This window comes from Pocillopora damicornis, chromosome 13 (assembly GCF_964200805.1).
Source record: "Pocillopora damicornis chromosome 13, jaPocDami1.2, whole genome shotgun sequence".
Taxonomy (NCBI): domain Eukaryota; kingdom Metazoa; phylum Cnidaria; class Anthozoa; order Scleractinia; family Pocilloporidae; genus Pocillopora; species Pocillopora damicornis.
In genome coordinates this window covers 8,179,151-8,200,838 of record NC_142682.1, presented here as the reverse complement: position 1 = coordinate 8,200,838, position 21,688 = coordinate 8,179,151, and the positions used below count along the sequence as shown (strand labels likewise).

The 21,688-nt window shown below is 36.8% G+C and overlaps 3 protein-coding genes and 1 pseudogene across 15 annotated transcripts in view; 2 read left to right on the top strand and 2 right to left on the bottom strand.

Moving 5' to 3' along the window:
- LOC113684990 (uncharacterized) overlaps window positions 1-9,403 on the top strand; it is a 30,221-nt gene extending 20,818 nt beyond the window's left edge. For all 11 annotated transcript variants that reach the window (XM_089192338.1, XM_089192341.1, XM_089192337.1 and 8 more), the window contains 18 exons: window positions 80-138; window positions 269-390; window positions 2,175-2,243; window positions 2,482-2,531; window positions 2,639-2,749; window positions 4,059-4,232; window positions 4,763-4,858; window positions 5,389-5,487; window positions 5,592-5,702; window positions 6,011-6,106; window positions 6,527-6,608; window positions 6,716-6,831; window positions 7,203-7,296; window positions 7,534-7,622; window positions 7,770-7,865; window positions 8,112-8,163; window positions 8,277-8,374; window positions 8,516-9,403. In XM_089192338.1, coding sequence (XP_089048464.1) covers window positions 80-138; window positions 269-390; window positions 2,175-2,243; window positions 2,482-2,531; window positions 2,639-2,749; window positions 4,059-4,232; window positions 4,763-4,858; window positions 5,389-5,487; window positions 5,592-5,702; window positions 6,011-6,106; window positions 6,527-6,608; window positions 6,716-6,831; window positions 7,203-7,296; window positions 7,534-7,622; window positions 7,770-7,865; window positions 8,112-8,163; window positions 8,277-8,374; window positions 8,516-8,728 — 1,827 coding nt within the window. In that variant the 3' untranslated portion in view covers window positions 8,729-9,403. The remainder of the gene's footprint in view (window positions 1-79; window positions 139-268; window positions 391-2,174; window positions 2,244-2,481; window positions 2,532-2,638; window positions 2,750-4,058; window positions 4,233-4,762; window positions 4,859-5,388; window positions 5,488-5,591; window positions 5,703-6,010; window positions 6,107-6,526; window positions 6,609-6,715; window positions 6,832-7,202; window positions 7,297-7,533; window positions 7,623-7,769; window positions 7,866-8,111; window positions 8,164-8,276; window positions 8,375-8,515) is intronic.
- LOC113684993 (zinc finger protein 277) lies at window positions 9,395-21,412 on the bottom strand. Its single transcript, XM_027202434.2, has 14 exons — window positions 21,294-21,412; window positions 20,999-21,206; window positions 20,748-20,833; window positions 18,956-19,044; window positions 18,498-18,589; window positions 17,072-17,136; window positions 16,443-16,488; window positions 15,697-15,829; window positions 15,404-15,489; window positions 12,019-12,115; window positions 11,746-11,788; window positions 10,984-11,033; window positions 10,452-10,576; window positions 9,395-10,001 (listed from the first exon to the last, which is right to left on the bottom strand). The coding sequence occupies exons 1-14, from the start codon at window positions 21,331-21,333 to the stop codon at window positions 9,893-9,895; spliced, it is 1,269 nt and encodes a 422-aa protein (XP_027058235.2). The 5' UTR covers window positions 21,334-21,412; the 3' UTR covers window positions 9,395-9,892.
- On the bottom strand, window positions 12,761-13,737 carry LOC149035317 (uncharacterized; annotated as a pseudogene).
- Window positions 21,383-21,688, top strand: part of LOC113684992 (E3 ubiquitin-protein ligase UHRF1) — a 21,793-nt gene continuing 21,487 nt past the window's right edge. The window contains exon 1 of one of the 3 annotated variants that reach the window (XM_027202430.2): window positions 21,383-21,496. The gene's annotated coding sequence lies outside the window, so the exon portion shown is untranslated. The remainder of the gene's footprint in view (window positions 21,497-21,688) is intronic. The other 2 variants (XM_089192344.1, XM_089192343.1) reach the window with 2 other exon arrangements.

The window sequence follows — 21,688 nt, the reverse complement described above, 5'->3', positions numbered from 1 at the left end:
AAAATTCTTAAGTATAAAAACTATTGCTATAAATTCCGGCTTCGCATACATCATTTGAAAAATATTTTGTTCATTTCAGAGCCCGCGAAACTCAAGAGAGGAGGAACTAAAAGGAGAAAATCAGTCAGCGGACGAAGAGTAAGCAATATACTATTTAAGTTCTACATAAGCAATCTATTATTGAACCATCAGAAAGTTTGACTGAAAAATAATTTAAGAAAGAAGAAAAGGTCAGCCAAGTTCGCTAAAATGCGACTGTTCTCTCTAGTAATGCTGTCTTCACTCCAGCGCGTTCAACGCGCGCACGACGAGGCTCCGCCGTGGTGTCCATGCCTGGGGACCACTATCAAATGGACCTTCATGTACTCAATGTTACAGGAGAGGGGATTGGTAAGAAAAAACAAAGAATGCATGATCCAGCCATGTTGTACTGCTACAGTACATTATTTAATAGTAACCCTAGGTAGATCTATAGTCATACAACTGAAAGGATACATACTAACACGCATGTGGATAATAAACATGTGGATAATACATGGTGAAAAAAAGAGCCGTTTGATGATTCGATATTTTTTATTTCATTTTTGCCAATCCATTAATTCACATTCAATACTTTCTCTTTCAATGAAAATTCACAGGTAAATCGACATCTTAAGTTGAAGTTTCGACCCCAGTTGTGGAAATGAAGAACAATAAAAGCTATGAAAACAAACTTACATGAAAAAGGGGCGATTTATTTTTCGTTAAGCAAGCCTAAATGTCTTCATGAAAGATTGTCAAACTACATTAGTTTCAATGAATTTAAATGAAAATCTCTAAGTTCAAGGAAATTCATAGGAGAGATTAAAAAACTGCGATGAAAAAGGTTAATGACCTTGGTAAATGTGAGTCGGTTACTATAGAATCTTTTAATCCTTTACACCCTAACAACAGTATGTATATTCTCCACAATCCTCTTTAAACACTTCCTGTGGTATTACCACTGGAAAATTTGTCAAACAATCAGGAGCTTATTTAGTTAACGATCATATTCAGGGTGATATTGTAAGGAAAATTAGATGACAGTCATCCGTATGGGTTTAAGAATTATTTAAGACAGCGAAAGAAAAAACTGAATTCGTGAGAAGCCATTTAATAAAAAAATTAATTTTCTGTTACAATATTATTCACACTTTTCGTAAGTAAAAAGAAATGACCGGAAATAAGCACAATTATGATGTAGACCTGGTGTGTATTCTGTTCATCATTTTACTGCATCGAACTTGACATTTCGTAAACAAAAAAGGCACATGAGATTATGTATGTACTATTATATATCAGATTATGAAGCAATTTTTTGTCAGCCAATAGGTCAAGGAGACACGATAGAAAGATTCTGGTTTTCTAAAGTATTTAACAAGAGTTCTAGCTCTGGAACATTCTGTACAATGGCCAAAGCGGAAACACCGTTATCAGCTTACAAGTATATTCGTGGAATGTCGAGTGTGTTTCGAACCACAAGAGCAAATTGCAATGGAGGATAACTCATGTGAACGCTCATTATCAGTTTTTATCCATCCTAAATTGCTTTGTCTGAAGATTCCACCATTCATTTTAGTTTTAATGGTCTTTGGGTTTTCTTGTGTTCTATATCAATTAACTATACTTCTGCGATGCGCCTCAACTAAATATTGCTTTTTTTAGCGGTGAAAGCGTTTTTAAAATTGCATGACGAACCCCCAAAGCTGATCAAATTTGCAAAGTTATGATCACGTTTGATAACCTCTCGGTTACTATAAACACGGAGAAACAAAGTAATTTAAGAACTGTCTGTCAAATTTTAGCGCCGTTCAAGAAATTTTTTAATTTCATCGTCTTCCGCTCTACGTTCAGAGGAACTGGTTTCCGATCGTCCGCTATTATTTCTAATTATAGAGAGATCGTTACCTAGAAAGTTCGATTTTTCTCTGAAACTTCATAGAGCTGACCGCTGGTGACCGTTGTTCAAGTTGTAGTTAGTTATTGGGAAGGTTTCGCTTGTGAACGTGAAACAGTAATGAAACATGGGTTTCATCGGACGCGTTATCAACACTAATTTGCAATTCTGTGGTACGGTATCAGAATCAACAAATTACCTTAATTTGCTAGAATCGAAGGACATGCTTAATTTTTTGTACTCTTTTTTTAACAAAAAGGAAAGACACTGAGTGTTATCCGCGAGAAGAAGGAGCTCTCAGGATCATCTACATCTCTCAACAGCATAGGTTCGTAAAACAAATCGATTTAAAGCATAATGTATGAATTATCTGCTGAAATGTCGCGACTAGTCTTGGGATTTATGTAAACTTTTTGTCTGTTAGTACTGTCACACGAGGTTTATTTTGATATGAGCTTTGCCGACATTTCTGTGAGGACTGCTGACACCAGAGCTTATATTTCTCTATATTTCCTTTTTACGATTGCAACTATATCCTGACCAAATTTATGAATATCTGTTTTCAGACCCAGATAAGAAATCACGATGGTCTATTCTAAGAAGAAATAAGAAAATGGTAATTATTGGAAACTGTTTTGATTTCAATCGACTTCCTCTACGTTATTGATACTGCCCGGCGTTTTACTCGACATTAACCTTTTTTGCTTACTTTGATCTCGATAGTTGCTACTCAAAGATAAACAACCCAGACAAGGGGAAGATTTCAAAGAAAGTTTGGCTCGCATGAGGGACAACCCAAAAGCCATTGTAACGCACGAACTGGCTGAGTTTAAGGTTAGCAAAGCATATGAATTGGTTACGGCCATCAATTTGTTTTGTTATTTTTAGAACACCCAAACGTGACACTGTAGCCTTTATCATGTCTCGAGTGACACTTTAAAAAAGATATTGCAAAATACAGATAACAAACTCATGATCACGTATTCAAACTTGACAAACGGAGTACAAAAAGTGAATGTTGGTCCCTAAACAATTGAACGGTGTTCTTAATAGAGTCGGATATTTTGGTGAACTTTTTTATTTACAAAATAAGAAAGCCAATTGTATCTTTTATGCAAGACTTTTTGTATAACTGTTGTCGATATAGTCACTCAGGGGCATTGAATCAAAGTTCCTGTGATACCTTTAATCTGGGTAATCTTGTTTCTCTAAACTCACTAAGCCAATCTTATCCGCACTGATAAACTACATACATGAAGATGATTGCTGAGAGAGATCATTTAAACGGCCTCGTTTGCACGTTTGACACAAACATTTACGGAAATGGCCCAATTGTTGAGAGGCAGAAGGGGCTGGCCACTGAGTCCTAAATTCATTCCATTACTGCGTTAACAATTCTTGGCTTTCAGCGAAAGCTTGGATTTTTGTCAAACGGTTCCTGTGTTCGACACTTTTACCCTAGCGCGCGATAAAGGTTTTGAATTAGTGCTAATTGTTTTTTTTTCAGTCGTAAATATTTCATATACCTCATCGCATGCCAGTCAATACATGTCTTAAAAGCAACAAACTTTCAAAAGTGTGGTTGTGTTTGTCATTTGAAGCTGAATCAATCTACTCTTTTGTTGAAAAGACATTTCATCTCAACAAAAATTAGGGCATTGAGACGTGATGGACCTTTTCGCTTTTCAGTGATTACTACAAATCGTCCGTGAAGTGAGACAAATATCTTTAAAAATCGGTTATTTTTTTTAAACTATTTTTTTCTTTTAAGATATCAGCAACTTCCTGCATATTTTAGCACCACTCCCACACACGGATACACATACCCACACGCAAAATTCTAGTGCTGTTTTTTCTTACGAATTCTCGTAATTTTTCAACATCAAAATATTCATGCAGCAAAACTGTTGATAGAGAATAATTTCTCATTAAGGATGAGAATTCTGAACTGTCATGACAAATTCATAAAACATGAAATTACGATCTCGTCCTGATTTCATATAATCATAAATTTAATTTTCCGCTCGGCGTTTTCTTGTTGTGGCAAACTTAAAACACTTCAAAAATCAATTGATGATGCTATGGGTCAAAGAAAAAAATCTGAATAAAATCTAAAATCTCCGAATGTCTTTTTAATTCACAGAATAGTCACTGGACGCAGCTTATGGGTCAGAGCACAGAGAACTGTCCGAGGAGGCCTCGGTCTGATGGTATCAGAGCGCTGTCTGATCATGAGACCAAAAGACGCGAAGCAGTATGGGAACTGTTTCATAGCGAGGTCATTTACCTGATGAGTCATCTACTGGTTCTTAAAGAGGTAAGACTTCTCTGCGTAAGGTTTGCAAGGAATTACCGGGACCCAAGGCGTACTTATTTCATTCCCTGCCGTTATTTTGCGGACCTGTCATAAAGCGTCGCGGGGGAAGGCGGGGGGGGGGGGGGGGGATTTTGGTTGTGTCACGATAACATTTATCAGATCCTCCTATAGGGCTCCGTAATACTCTTATGGTCCTCTCCTAGTTGACCGTTAATTCTTAGTCAATGGCAATGACTGACCCCCCCTCGGTTTCTCCTGAGAACCGTGCGATACCCTCCCCTCAAGGCGATAAAAAAATGACTGGTTCCAAATATGTCTGAGTACAACCTACTGGCTTCATACAACACTTGTTGTTTCACATATTCTATCTTTCATTCCCCTTAACTTCAGCAATTTCAAAAGTTCCAGTGGTAAAATTCTATTTTCTAAGAAATCTTCTCACCAGTTGTGTTCTGAAATTGAATTTTATCACAAATTTTTTTTCTATATTTTCTATTTGTCATTGTTTCATTTTTCATCCATCACCACAGGTGTTCCTTGAACCTTTAAAAGAGATCCAGCAAATGGCGCATTTACAGCATGTGGACGTCAATAAGATCTTCTGTAATGTTCAGGACCTGTGTGAGGTAAAACCAGTAGGACACTTTGGGTTCCTTTATACCAACAGTACTCCTAACATTCCTCACTTCAAGGCAACAAGCTTTGAACTTGAAAGCTGAATAAGCACACTTGTTACACGGATTTACCTTCCCTCTTTCAAAGGGAGGAAAGTTTTTGGGTTTGTCTGATGTTCCGAGAAATCTATCGATCAAAGTGTACGATATTCTAGCAGTAATAACTATAGACAAGAGAATATCACTTGAGACACTTTTGTGAAGGAAACATAATTGGGAAGCTGAAATAAAGCTTGACATTTAATTTTTACGGAGAAAGATCCAGGGTCAGAAAAAAACTCACAGTTGCATTGTTTCAGGGAAGCATTGGCTCGTTCACACGCACATACAAATATTGAACTTAAGATTACACTGTAACGATGACTCCAAGTATCGAAGAAGTATTATTCTTTAAGAGGGACACCATATTCATAATTCTTGTAAAAACACTTTCATCGTTTGACCGTGTTATAAATTTCCTTTTCATAACATTCGTTTTACAGGTCAGCACTCGATTCGCAAAGAATCTTCTGCGTGTATTCCAAAGTGAACAACCCACACAGTTTGGAAGTACTGCTTCTGTTGTTTCGGCTTTTACTGAGGTTGGTATTTCTACCATATTGCCTTTCCTACTTTGCTCTCATTCCATTTTGTTTAACTGCCTTGTGAGACCTCACCTTTGTTTTCTGTCGTTTTTCCTTAACAGTTTAGTCGAAAGGTTCACCCGCAGTATCAGCGATATTGCTTGAATTACTCCAAAGCCCTTAGTTATTTGGATTCCCTGAAGAAGGACGAAGACTTCCAAGAGTTTATTAAGGTAAAACTTAGTTTTCTGCACTGCATTTCGAATTTTTTTCCACGTATAAATCCTGGTTATCCAACCCAGAAAGACTTCAGTCTTTCAATATTTATAGTTATAAATCACGTGAAAGCAACAGTAGAAAAGGAGTTTGAGGTAGCTTGATAGTGAGCGATTGGTTCATTGGCCCAGAAATTGTGCGTCGTGTACGTACGATACGGACGCAGGGGATACGTAAAATGATAGGCAAGAAACAGTATTACTCCAGCCTTACTATTTTGACAACTTTTTTTTCGTTTACCATTTATACTTGTATTCATCTTTAGTGGTGTGAGTCCGACAGTAGATGTAATAGACTCCAAATCACAGATCTTTTAGTGGCACCACTCCAACACCTTACAAAATATCCTCTGCTACTCAAGGTATGTATTAGAAGCATTTAAAGGAGACTTTTTCTCTAGCAACCATAGTATTTTTCCTTCTATCCTTCAAACGTATGAATGAAAAGTTACCAGCTGACACGTCTTAGCTTCTAAGAGTAACCTAGCCGTTAAAATCGTCTTAAAATGCGCTAAAAGTTCAACTACATTTGAGACATGTTGGCGGCGTTCTTAGTAGAATTAGCACCTTCGAGAACAATTTTCGGAAATGGAGGTTACGGTTTGATATATCAAAATGCGGTCATTGTCATAATATTTTAAATACCTTTTAGTAGCGGACATGGAAATGATATAGTTTCTGGGATATACTTCTCCTTTAAAATAGACATGAGTACCGAAGAAATAACTTTTAAATTCATGAACAATCTGTCACTGAATCGGATGATTCTATTTTACTTACAGAACATCAGAAAAAGAACTGCTGAGGGAGATGAGCAACATGGTTCTCTTTCGTCTATCATCAAAGCAGTAGAACTTTCAATACGTAAGTAAATGTATTTGCTGGTTAATTCACCAATTCTATTGCGACAGTACGAAATGACATTGATTCAGAACATGACATCCAATTCGGGCTCAATTTTTTTCTTGCAGAGGAATTAGAAGGCAAAGTGAAGTCCCGCGCAAACTATGAAAGATTACAAGAACTTCAAAGTAGTTTAGTTTGGCCTTCCATTACTGAGCTGGATCCAAAGACATATGTACCCGAGGTGAGATGTTGTTATTGATTTCCAGAATAACTGAGACAAAACGCATGCTCAGATTCTTTCGTCGAAAATCTATCGTTTATTGATGAACTCATGGCTTCCGATAAGAACATTAAACCGCACGTTCAAATGAAAGTTCCTTGTCATAGGGGAAACACCCAAACACTTTTTCATGTTGCCCTACAGTTGAAAACTACCAAATGGCTATAGTCAATCATAAACGGAAGAGATAACATCATTTTCCATCATATCCATTCAAGATAACTCACAAAAACATTTTGAAAAAGGAAAACAGAGGAGTTATAATTATCTGCCTCTTAGTTGTCTTTGGATGATAACTTCGTTTTGTAAATATTCTGTTTTTTTCTGTGTAGTTTTTGAGAGGAATATTATCAAAGCAACCCTGTGAAAGCCTATTAGCAAGTCCAAAAAGACAACTGCTGTACGAAGGACCTCTCATGTTAATTGGTAAGTTATCGCCTAAACTTGTACGTAATTACTCACTGGCTCACAGCGATTTCTGAGCCGAATACTCATGGAGAACTATACTATGAAATGTAACTGAAACATATGGCAAATCCCAGACAGAATTTGATTAATTAAAACATTCTGACTCGGCAAACGAAAAGCAGAACGATTGTGTTTGGTTGAAATGCTCAGTTAACACACGTACCCAACTTCTTTCGATGCCTTATTCTCTTTCAGAAAACGCCAAAGTCGATGTTTATGCATTCCTGTTCGACGACATGCTTCTTTTAACCAGATTCAGAAAACTTCCTCTAAAAGTAAACAAGGTATGAAACGAGAAAGAGTTTGTATTATCTTGTATTTGAAGATTTCGCAATTTATTCTATTCGGGAAGAAATGAGAGAACATCAAAATTTTATAACCCTTTATCTTAGCATGTTGTTGATTATTGTTCATATCTTTCATTTGATCAGAAACTGAATCTGGCCGGAATGACAGATAGTCCCCCACCCACTCCTCCCGTGGTCAGACGCAGCATGTCGGGAGCGCAATACACAGTTTACAAACAAGTACGTAATTCAAAATGCGTAAGACACATTATCTTTACTCCTAAACTTCATAGCTGTGCTTTAATAGTTCTCTCTGTTTAAGATAAACAGTGACGTGATTCCGAATAGTTCATTTGATCAGGAAACGAATCAATTCCAAAAAACTAGCGTGTTTTTTGATGAGTGATATGGTTTATTAAATCTTCTGAGAATTGCTTTTCAAGTTATACACGATGCTTAGTGTTGTTCACTCTGTCAATCTTTCAGCCAATACCACTGGACAGATTCATTATTATTGATGCCGAAGCCACACATGCAGGTAATTGTTTTCGTAACACTTGTGAAAAATATTTTTTGCGAATCTATATATTCTTTAAGAATGAGGAATGTGTTTCACGTTGACTTGACATCTGTTCTGTTGTGTTCTTTTAGGAAGCACGTTAAAGAACTCGTTCATAGTAATCCACTACAGCAGATTTAAACAAACAGTGGGATTGTACACGCTACAAGCACCGTCACAAAATCTCAAGGTAACATCGTGTACTTGAAATTTTGTAAAATTAAAAAACTGTGTCCGTCCTTTTCCTTAGATTTTCCAGCAACGGTAGGAAAATAAACTATTGTATGCTGTTGCAAACTTTCTGATAATTTTTTCCCCAAATTACTCACAGGAAACCTGGACAAGCACACTGAAAGCCGCTCAGAGTAAATGGTCAGAGGCGGTGGCACTTGAATTGGCTGCGGAAACAGAAAAAATGAGCGCCTTTCAGACTATCAGTGAAAAAGAAGTTGAACAAGAAACAGAACCTAAGTCCCCTGACGACACAACCTTGAGTCAAACTCAAATGCTGTCTTATTACAAACCCATTGAATCACAGTGTTGATGATAAATTTACTATAACCGTCAAAGTGCGGGACATTGGTAGAACTGTTCTTTATACTGTTTGCGGGGTCACAGACAGATTACACGTCTCGATACAGACGAAGAAATTATAAGAATGCCTCGCCACAAACAATTGATCCAATCACTGCTGATCAACGAGGTCATAACAAGCGTAATAGAATGTTTACAATTGGACATCCATGTGTTTTAGAAAACAAACGAACTGTAAATAATGAATATAAAAAAAAAATTGTACGTGGTCTATCGAGACACATCACACATGTGTTTCGCAATTTATTGAAGTGGTATTTCCTCCCCAAGCAGACCCAATCGAGACCCAAGGCTCGACTATTAAACAGCATAACCATACATGCATGGTCACTCTTGACTAGATTTGAAAACTTTCGTTTTGTTCAATATTGTGTACATATGTTCTTTGCGGATGTAGAGTAATCTCCACATTCAAAAGAGAATTATGCGCGTTTATTAATGGCTCAAATGTAAACTGATGTTAAATCTGATCATGATAAAGTGAAAATTTGACTCCATATTACCACTAAGACATTTTTGTACAAATCAGGTTAATTTTTTGTTAATCAGTTGATTTTGTAAAATACGTTCTAGATAGGGAATGTGAAAGTAGACATGATAATCCCAACGAAATATCTTAACATCATTAGTGTCTTTTTTATTGTATTTAACTTTGTAACTGTACCAATAATCGTACATTGCATAATTTTAGATAGATGGAGGGCTATGATTATAACAAGATTTCCCGTCCACACTACCTAACACTTAAGAATCGTATAGGGTAATTTGGGTTATTGTAGGAAGAAATCTGAGACACGAGCTGCTCAGAGGCAAGCTCAGCAGAAGGCAAGAGACAATGAAACATGCAGAACAAACTCCAAACGAATTTGATGAACACACCACATGCTTGTATTAGCTAAAGCCGGTGACGGGTAAAAACCTCGCCAGGAGACCCACTTCTGGTGTAGATTAATCAGGAACCCAATTTGTAAAGGGAATTCATGTACGCATTCTGAAGACGAATTGTGGTAATTTTAATGGCCAACATTCGCCTAGGTCCTCGCAATTTCTGTAGAACCGAGTCCCCTCCATCAGCCAATGTGAGGCATCCTATTTATTTGAGTTACTTTGATCCTTATGCATCAGTATTTTGTGCAAAATCATCTCTGTCCTCTGTCTCGTCTTCTTCGTCATCTTCCAAACTGCACAACAATGCGTCATTTTCGTAAGTTGGGAAAAAATACCTGGAAATGAAAACAGGCACATTTTATCGATTTTCCTGACGTGTAGTCCTTTGCTTGAATTATGTATTGTTCCTATTGTTTGTGTTGCGGCAACCAAATACTATTACCAAAAAGCTGCGCGCTGATTTTTCCAATTGGCTGTGTTTTCATAACCATGGGAGCTGACACCACACCTGTGCTCTGTGCGAGATAGCGGCACATAGGACCGTGTAATAAACAATCTGAAGCACTAATAATTTAGAGAGAAAACACTCACAGATGTGTACCTTGCGCCGATAAAAAGTCCAAAAGTTTCATGCAAATAAAACACAAACAGTGAAAACTATAGAAACATCGAACTCTAGAACGTATCAACAAGAAGCCCAGAAACATCTAACTACATAACATTTCAATTACATAACATTTGTAAAGTGAACTAAAAAGTTCAAAATTAAGGAGATAAAAACTCACTGTGGTTGATCCCACACCGTACGGTCTTCAGGTACAGCGAAGTGTTGAGCTTTTTTCATGTGTTCTAAAACAGTGACCTTGTCTTGGAAATTCTCTTGACACTTAATACAGTTATTTTTGTAAACCTGCAAAAATACAGTAGGGACTGGTTAATGATAATGCCCTCTTATCGCAGTTTCGTTCCACCCACCATGACTGACCTCCCAACCAACCCACTATAAAGGTAACTGTGAAGAACAGCTTCCCTCAACCGACTGTCGGCCAACAGTCGGCAAAACAATCGGTCGGCCGCCGGCAACAAAGTTCTCACGGTGTTTGACACCAAAAGATCAGTAGAACAAAACAAAACAAAATAAAAATCAAGAAGTACACCGATAATGTTGAGATTCAATGGCGGAAAAGAAGTCCGGGGATTTAAATCGCCGGGGTCGGTCCAAATCCGCTAACGGACTGATATGAACATCTTCTAGGACACTGGTCTAAATCTGTGTAGATCAAGCGCTTGCAACTGACACTGCACATAAACATATACCTGTCTTCTTATGTAATTGACGATTTTAACTTGGTGATAAAAGTCCAGACCTAATTGAAAAAAATAATAATTTAGACCTTTTAGCATGTTCATAAATAAATGTCTATGTACAAATATAATGTGAATTAGCTATTATCATTGATTGACAATTTTACTATCAAGATTGACTGACTGATTAATTCACTTCGTTCAGCCAAATTGAGTTTGTGTTGTAGGTTTCTGTATTATTTAATTAGCTCCACGAGCTCCAAAGACACGAAGTTACCCCAAGGTATGAAGAATATTGAATTTGACCTTGAACGCTAAGCTATTTAAAGCTGTCTGTCAGAGTGTAAGGGTTAAACCTTATAATCGAAAGATCCTCTTATAGTGCATTTTGATCGAGTTTCGAAAAAGCAGAACCAAAACCAAAGTAATGACGACAGCAAATTACAACATGAGATAACATGTCATGGAGCTGATGAGAACCCCAAGGTAGAATCAAGCAAGTTTCCCTAACCACGGGAAAGAGGTGCAGGTTTTCTGGACCAATCTAGCAATTTTCTTAGCGAAATGTTGTCCAATTCCTAATATAGAATTTACTGTTTTACACCCTCAATATGAAAGGGTTGTACATTTTGATCATCTGTTAACTGGAAGGCGAATCAAATTTTGAGGAAAACTGTTCGGAGTTTGAGGGTTCAGAGTGCTGTTTTTAATTAATATCGACTTTACTATTATACTGCGGTTGTTGATTAAACTGTTGCCATACATCAAACTTACCAAAAGAGCTCTTAATAGTGTAAAAATCGAATAAATGCTCCTCCTAAGAGAGAGAGAGAGAGAGAGAGAGAGAGAGAGAGAGAGAGAATGTTGTTCAACGACTAAGTGAAGACAAAACAATGAACGGTGACAATGTTTGTATGTAGAATCAGCAATGTAATGCGTGCTTCAGGGCAGTAAATATCAACCGGTGTATGACAAATATCAAATTCTACTTTTTTTTGACAGTCAATTATGGACACTGGCTTCACCTCTATCTACATGTACGTGTACCTTCATGTGCTGTAGAATCTCATTAGTGGCAGGGCTAGAAGATTCACAGAACAAGCAAACACACGGTGGTAAATCACCCTTCCAGTCACTCCAGTCACTGCCGAGAAATTATTTTTGGTGTTAATTTATCAGTGGAGGAAAACAGGGCAGCCTCGCCTTGTTTGTTAATTGATTTAAATTTTTGCAAACTGAGACACTCAGCTTGAAGGAGAGACTTCAGGCCTATAACCCATTGTCTGTTGGTTTGTTGGTTTGTGATTTAGAGAAAAAATTAAACTGATACCTTTGATTTTTCGGTTTTTTGATTAGTATTAAACGTTCACACAGACCCTTAACATTGATGTGGACACAGGAGAAACCTCTTGTTATCGGGAGACTTTGGATGGTGAAAGAAACATGTTTTTGAACAAAAGTTTAAATATTAACTACATAGAATGTATAACATGTTGAGAAAAATATTGAATCACAAATAACCAGTGTACAACAGGATAGAATGTTACACCTTTAGTTACTTGATTACACGTGACAATTAGGGGTTAAAGGCACTGCTTTGGTTAACAGCAGCGCTGGAATTCAGCCAACTATCATGAAGTTTGTTATGATGGGGAGCCAATTGTGCCAAAAATATCAATCGCTATTGATAAAACTCAATCTTTAGTGCTAGAATATCAATCGCTAAATATAGTGAACCAGTCTCCCGCTTGTTATGCAATGATAAACCAATCAAATCTTGCTTACTTTCTTGAAATCTGATAAGGGACATTAAAATGAGAATAAAGGTAAAGACAGACCGGCACGGACTCCCCATGTGGCTTTTGTGGTCGCGTCGCATTATCGCCTTCAAATTACATTTTTGCTCTCACAAGCGTGTTTAAAGGGATTTTCCTTGGTAAGAGATGATCGGAGGTTTTGTAAAAATTGTTGTCAGCAAGGGCTGATTGTGTATCAGACTCAAATGCTCCATCAGTATTTGTTTGAAATTTTTTATTTTTAAGGATTAAGCCGTGTGGTACGTTGTCACAAAAGGCAATAAATGTTCGTGACCTTTTTGCTTTTGTGTACGTGTAAAAGCTGATTATCTAAAGGCAAAGTTGACCCCTGATAGAGACCTCTCTATGATATTTTCCGGGTACCCTCTTGCTTTGAGGCGTTGTTTAAATTTCAAAAGGCCCTCTTTAAATGTTTCTTTCGAAGAGTTGGTTCTAGACAATCCTATTGCTTCGCCTTTAATGAAGCCATATTTTACGCGTGATGGGTGGCACGAAGCGAAGTTCTCGGTGACGGCTTGTAATGGGTTTTGAAGTCCAAGATGGGATCCGAATCTTTCTCCTTTAAACAATCTGTTATCGAGGAAAGGGATTTGGTTCTCTAATATTTCGGCCGTGAATTTGATAGTAAGGTGGAAATAAGCTCGTTTAATAAACCTATCTACCTCTTTTCTGTCGCAATCCCAAAGGGAAAAACCGTCGTCTATGTAACGTCTCCATTCTCTTGGCTTGGTTGCGCTTTGTAGGATTAATTTAGTTCCAGTTTCCGCCATAAAATTATTGGCAAATGACACTGCCATTTTCGTACCCATAGCTGTTCCGTGTGTTTAGAGGAAGTTCTCCTCACTGAATTGAAACGAATTTTCTTTAAGAATTGAGCCAAGCATGTCCCTAAGGTAGTGCGTTAGGATAAGTGCGTTATGGTTGTTAAACTTTTCGTATGCTTCACATACTGTATTCGTTCCTTCATCTTGAGGTATATTTGTACAAGCTAGGAACGTCCATTGATACTAGAATAGTGCCTTTGCCTATCTTGTTTTTTCTAAGAAGTCGATAGAAGCAGTGGTATCCAGGATTGTTGCATTTGCGCGATAGGCTGGAGTAGTGTCTCCACAAAAGATGATATTCTCTCAGTAGGGCCGTCACGACCTGAGCTTAGGGACTTTAGGCAGTCAGGACGGCAACGCTAAGGAAGACTCCGATTAAAAAAATGAATTTCTGCCTTTGATTAGAATTTCAAAAATGGCTGCATTTGTTTACCGTCTCACACGGTGCCACACCTCAACTTCAGCATAGCGTATAAAAGAAGCGTTGAGTTCCAAATGGAAATTAAAATAATTTGCCGTCGCGGTTTTGGTTCCCAGACGACTCAAATTGTGGTGATTTCAAGTTGTTGTTTTGCAGAAGACGGCTAAGTACAAAGTTTTAATACGCACGTGCTGAGCTACTGTTCTGCCAATTAGATCTTTTGTTTTTCCACGTCCTCGTTGCCGTCGTGGTTTGCTTAAGGTCCCTATTATAGATCTACCGACCGGTATAGGTTTGTGTATTTTCGTGAACGTTTAGGATATTGGGATTCTAGGCGGATTGGGAGTTTGTGAAAGCCATTTCTTGGTCATGTCATCAATGTGTTTGCCGCAATTCATTTGGTCAATGATCCCATTAACCCTTGCCTGTGTATTTTTGACTAACGATGCTCTAAGAGGTTTGTAGTGAACTCTGTTGTCGAGTTGCACTTTGCCGGGCCTCTTCCTTTTTTTCTATCTTATTCATTGTAACTGTTGTTGTACCTTTGTCTGCTTTTTGGAGGTTTAAAGCAGAGTTGTTTTTCAACTCTTTTAGAGCCGTGACCTCATTGCGTGACAAATTATTTTTCGGCTTGGTTTAAGTGATCTCTGCAAGCTGTGCTTTGATATTTTCCAAGTGGCTCTCAAGTCCCTCTCAAGGGCAATGGTAGGCTGAACAGGTGGCATCCAGTTTGATTTAACACGAAACGGATGTGGTTCTTTGTTTTTTCCGATCCCAGCGCACTACCTCAGGGAAAAGTTTGGTTTATGAGAGAAAAAATATTATGAAAGCGATAATGCGGCGCTACCACAAAAGCCACATGGGGAGTTAGTGCCGGTCTGTCTTTACATTTATCCTCATTTCATTGTCACTTATCAGATTTCAAGACAGTAAGCAAGATGTGATAGGTTCATCTTCGCTTAACAAGCGGGAGACCAGTTCGAGTTAAAATCGTTAACAAATCGATTCTAGCACTAACGACTGAGTTTTATCATAAGCGATTGATATTTTAGCACTAACGATTGAGTCTTGTCACTAGCGATTTATATTTTGGCACTAACGATCGAGTTTTATCACTAGCGATTGACATTTTAGCACTAACGATCGAGTTTTACCTCTAGCGATTGAAATTTTAGCACTAACGATTGCGTTTTATTACAAGCGATTTCTATTTTTGGCACAAATGGCTCCCCATAAATCTCTGAATGAAAGTAGTTGATAACATAATGCAAACCTAAAATACTTTGAATGCCTTTTCAATTGCATTTGTTATTAACCCATATGAGGCCAATAATATCCTTAAAGATGAAAAATCGATCAATGAAACTTACTCTTCATCACTCTTATCAGTTTTAGAGTCTACATCTTCTTCCTCTTCAATTTCATTTTGAATGTCTTCCCAAGTTTTTCCCAATTCCTTTTCGTAAAGAACAAATACAACAGCAAAATTATCATTGACATGTTGTTCATCGCATGACGAGGTCACCTTTCGCAACAGGAAAGAAAAAACAAAATTTGACATTACCCCTCAAAACTTACAAATGATCTGGCTTCTAAATTGTGAATGTCCTCTTAATATCAATTAACAACAATAACCAAAAACGATCCAAGTCCTTAAACCTACCAGATAATTTATGACATAAAATCGATCATATTCTTTATTCTTGGGGTTGATTTTCTTGTGTTGTTTCTTTCTCATGTGATCTTTGAGTGCTGTTCTGTCTTTGAATAACTTCTCACAAAATAAACACTGCAAACTTAAAGAAAATTACTGGAAGCAAGTTTTATTATGCTTTATGAGTCTGTAGAGCAACATTTAGACTCACTTCTCCCAAAAGGAGTCCAAGAGGTCTACATTGGCATATTCATATCAAGATAAGAATAAGTAAGACTTGACTAGAGTTCAATTATCAATGTTCATTTGTCTTCTCAAGTAGCACAATCTATCTGAACTATTTCTATTTTAAGTTTTGAATTTCACCACATAGTTTTGAGGAAATTTGAACTTGTAATTCCTCTGATGTTCAGGTTTCTTCAAAACTTTGATTACAGAGAGCATAAATGATCATACTTTGCTTTCCAGTTCACTTGTTTTGAACTTTTGGTGTAACAGGCAGTGAAAGCAGACCCACGATACACAAGATAATTAAAATTTTCTCATAAAATTGAATTTAGAAAACATTACTGTACATTTGCCTAATTTCTGCATGAACAACGCAGGATATTTTTCAACCTTATGACACTGATAGTGGTGGAAGTGTTCATCATCATTATCATCATTATATCATAATCATTGTCAACACCATCATACAATGACAAATGTTAAAACACACAAGAATTATCTCCAAGACAATATTTTCACAAGCTTACTTGGTTAATTTTGTTTCCAAAGTGTCTAGGAATTCATTTACATTCACTAGGAGAAAAGGGAAAAAAAACATTAATTGTGTGGGTAAGTTATTTGGTATCATCACATATCATCTAGATGCATATCTTCATGTATTTGGGTGGGTGCTTATAATCATGGTAAAATCTCAGCACAATCTCCAAATAGTTTTCACAGTTATCTGACACAAAAAGTTCATATGAATGTCTCTACTAGGAATGTAATAAGCATTTGAATGCAAGTGAAAAAAAGTTATCTGTTGAAGCCTACATAAAAAGGGTTTGGACCCACATGTGCACTCTAGTGATTTGTGATACTGAAAAACAACCTTAAATTTTAAACCCAGTGCTCCTACAGAGCACATGAATAATTAACCAATTAATTTCCAGAAGCGATTAACATGCAACTTCTCCTAATAATATCCATACGTTATCCATCAAACAGGTAATGAGGATAAAGTTGTTATCTAGATCTAACACCACATTCTCATAACTAATTAACTAGGAAATGTGTAGCAGCTAGAGGGGAGAATCAATCATCAGATCTTAGAGAGTTTAAGGATTAAACTTTGATCCAATTCTTTAGGTATCTTAAGATAAGATACTTATCTCACCTAAGTTATCAGGAAGGCCTACATTAAATCCATGATCTGATGCCATATGTGTAAATAATGATGACCTAACAATAGAACACAATATGTGATTAGTCTCTGGCCAGTTGTCTGCAAAACAATTTTGATCAACTTGAATCCTCTTTACATGTGTACATCTACTTATCCAACTATGTAGTACATAGTAGTATAGGAGCATTTGGATGTACCTAGTAGTACAGAACTTAAAATTTACACTATTTAAGCTCTTCATTATTATATTCATTGCTATTTATCTTTAGGTATTTATTTTCATGCCCACATTCCAACAAGCCACATGCTCCTCTGTCTATCCAGCTTAAATAAAGTATTGTTGTTGTTTTTGTTGTCAGATAGAGTAGCTTAAATGAAAGAGAAAGTTGTTTTAGAAAATATTTTGCCACATGTATATTACAGTGCTTTCAATAAGATTTGAAGAAGGAGGCTGCCTTGGTAAAGCACCTGCTGGAGAATAATATGAAAAACAATTTCCTTCTTGTTATCCCGTTACTTCCATTCAGAATAAACTGGCTTCAAACAGAGTTTTGGGTGTTAAACTATCATTTTCAACTACCACTTCCTCCTTGGTACAATTATTTAACAGATCCTTTTATTTCTAATTAAAGTCTTCCATTTGCTGATGTGCAAACCTGCTCCCTGAGTTTCACACAAAAAGTCCTTTAAAATGACAAATGGTTTCTGGGTGCCAAAATTTGGGTAAGTGTGTTCTTGGAAACTTAAAATCTTTTTTCACTGGAAATGTATGAAATGTATGCTGGAATATATGATAAGACAATATCAATAAATTTTTATCAAAACTTGTTTATAAAGGTAAAAGTTGCCTGAAAGAACTCTAGAAGATTTTGAGCTGTTTTAGGTCTCAGTGAGTTTGCTTGAAAGCTTCCAAAGTATACCCAGTTAGTCACAACAGAAAACCCACCATAGCTTTGGCAGGTGGAAGGACTTATTGAAAGCAATGAATTATTATTACAATTCATGAATCTACACACCTGTCAGGTAGGTATAATTGACAAAAGAATGATAATCATCATTCCAAAAAAATAATTTTAAATGCCCTTCAACTCCCAAAGACTCCCTTGTGGCTTTCAGGTCTTTGGGAAAGAGAAAATTAGCAACAGCTCCAGTATGAACAATTAGGAAATAATTTTAGGCTTTCCCTGAAAATTATTCAGTACCTATTATAATTATATTCTCCTTGGTAAAGAGAGGCCTCGTGAGAATAAATTATTTTGCACAACACACTGACTGCAAGGCTTCTTAATGCAAAGTTCAGCCCACTAACCATTAACCATGTTCCAACAAGCTTCTTTTTAAGCATTAAAAAAGCTACATCAGAATCGAAGAAAAATATGTTCAAAAGCCTCACTAGCACATGGTATGTTCAACAAACCTATTGCCTTCAAAGTGTTGTTTACAGAAAAGACAGCCTCTTGAAAAGTGTGTATCTGATCTTTCTCGCTGCTGACACTCAAGAACATCTTCCTTCCGAGAAAAGAAATTGTAAGTTGTTTCTTTACCATTCCTAATTAAAATACTTGAAAACCAGATTCTAGTTTAGGAGGGTGAAACCATGCATGCATACAGGTAACTAGGACAGGCCAAATTGTGACTTAACTCTGTAACCCCTATGAGTGATGAGCATCAAAATTTCTTCCTACAATGCCATCCCTAAATCAAATTTAAAGGTAACAAGAATACAGGAAATGATTGCCAGTTAAATGAACTATTGATTGTTAAACAAATTCTCCTTATGCATCTTAAGAAATGCATAGAGAGCAGTATGGAGAACATGTATTCTTATGTTAGGCTGTAAAGGTTTAAAAGTAAGTAGGAAACACCTAACCCTACCAGCCTCTGACGTTGCAAATCTTCCCTTAGATTCCTATCTTCAGGAAGTGAATCACACAAGAGGAAGTATTGAATCTTAGGACCAATATCTGTCAAAATGAAAAACATTTTTGTTCAAATCATTATATTCTACTAAAGCACATAGTGACAACATTTCTATTGAGAACTCTAAGTTTAAAAGAAAAGCTTTAACTCTTTAACCCCTAAGAGTGACTAACATCTAATTTCTCCTTACAACATCACCCTTAAATCAAACATTAAGGTTGTGAGAATAGAGAAAAATGATCACCAACTAAAGCAGCTGTTGATTTTTAAATAAACTCTCTTTGTCAGCTCCTTAGGAAATGTATCATGAATAGTGTGGAGCACATGGATACTGATGCTAGGGGGTAAAGGGTTAACTAAACAAATTAATAATATTTTTAAGAGCAAATTCAATTTATTTATGACTTCTTTCTTGTCCACATAATTGTATTAACCCTTTAGCCACTAAGATCAATATCATATCACCCCTGAATCAAGCATCATAAGGTTATGAGAATAAAGGAAACTATTGCAAACTCAGGAAGCTATTGATTGTTGGACAAATAAAGTTATCCTTGTAAGTACCATAGGAAATACAGAGAACAGTATGGAGAATTTTCATACTAATGTTAGGTTTTAAGGGTTAGTAATCTTAATCATTGGATCAAATCTACAACTCTTACAGGGATCACTAACTGATAGCATTTCCCTAATAATCAAATGCAATCTTATGAAATGGGAACTCCCGGAATGTTTTGGAAACTCTGATCTGATTCAAGATTAACGGCAAAATTGTCCTCATTCCCTCTTAACCCTACCATCCCATTGTTACTGTGCAGATTCTCAATACTGTCCTCTGTACATCTCCTGAGGTGCTAACAAAGAGAATTTGTTTAACACTTTAACTCCCACAACTGATTAACATGCAACTTCTCTCGATATTATCCATCCATTATTTAGCAAACAGGTATTAATGAAAATACTCATACTTATCAAATAGAAGTTTTTTTCTTGATCTAACTCCAAATTCTCAGAAATGTGCAGCAGTTAGAGATGAAAGGGAGTGAAAGGGTCAATGACCAAGAGCTTCTTTAGTTGGTAATCATTTCCTTTAATCTTGTGAACTTCATGTTTGATTTGGGGGTGACATTGTATGGGAAAAATTACATGCTAATCACTCCTCAGGGGTCAAAGGGTCAGCACAATTTGTCATGACCCATCCATTAATATTCTATTGGCTACTTTACATCGCAAAATCACCAGATAGTTCTGATGCAATAACCCCCATCTACATCCAAATTTTTACTCTGATTATTTCTATAAAAAAGATGGAAAGCCTCAGGAAAAGCCCAACTCAAGAGTTTTCTTTTCTTCATCTTTATTCCTTCACACGGATGAAAAACAAACTTGCTTTGTGACTTTAAAAAAAATACCCAAATGCTGCTCTGTTAAGTCCAAAAAAATAATTGCACTTTTTTTGTCAACATGTAATATTAAAATTAATGGGAGGTTTATAAAATAAATAAACCTCCTTCTGGTTTGCTAAGGAGTCAGCTGATAATGTCCTTGGGTGAGAGATTGTCCTCAAAATTTTACATGTGCACCCAAAGCTTTGCTTCTTGGCCTAATATTCTCTCTCAGCCATGGGCATTATCAGCTGACATAACAAGGGCCTAAAGGTGATTACTTCCTAACTATTAACACCAGTTAAAGTACCAAAGGGACTAAACAAATAATATCATCAAGGTGGAATATGTAGCAAACGTACCATCAGGTTTGGAATTGATGTTGATGACTGGACACACCTCTGTTATGGGTTTCTCTTTTAGTCTTGTTTTCCAGTAACAAAGATACCTGTGAAAAGCATAATGAATTCGAATTCAGACGAAGAGCCACCCGGTGAATTTGTCCCTGCGGAATATAAATTTCTGTTTATCTAATCATTTAGAGACATAAGGTGTCGAAACTCAACGATGAGTTGCAAAAAAGGTCCCTTCTTGAAACGACGTGTTCTCGTACCTCCTCAGGTCACAGACTTGACCAACGTCTCCGATAACAAGTTGATGTTCTATCAGCATATGATGTAGCACAGCATCATTTTTCCCTGAGGTGTTTGGGAATTCCTTCTCACAGAAAATACAAGGGACTTTAAGATCCAATTCCGGAAACTCTGGCAAGGACTTCTCTGGAAAAGTCAAAACTTTGATTCCTTGTTGTAATTGGCTTCCTACGAAAGAATATGAAGTCAAAATCAGGTAAAAAAAGAGTTATTTTTCAAATCAGATTGAATGATTTTCCACAAAACCACTCATACCTCGATCGGCCATGTTGAGTGTTTTCTCAAAGTGACACATTATGCGATTTACACAAACACTATATTAATTCCCGCCAATTTGAAGATAGTACCCATTCCTCCCGGAGCCGCAAATATTCAAGTTCTGGGGCGGCTGTTGTCACGTACGAGGTCAAATTAGTAATATTTTGCAGCTTTTTTACGGAATTGGAACCATTGATACGGTAGGCAAAAGCTATTTGTGTCGGTCTAGCTTAATTTCGTGAACGCAAGACTCAATAAGAATCATAACTTATTTGTAGAGGGCCGTAAACAGATTCGAGTTCATTTGCATGCAAGCTTTTTCGAAGTAGCTAATATGCCGGAGAACATCAACAAAGATGTTGTGTCACCTCGCCTGAATGCTTAAACTGGGA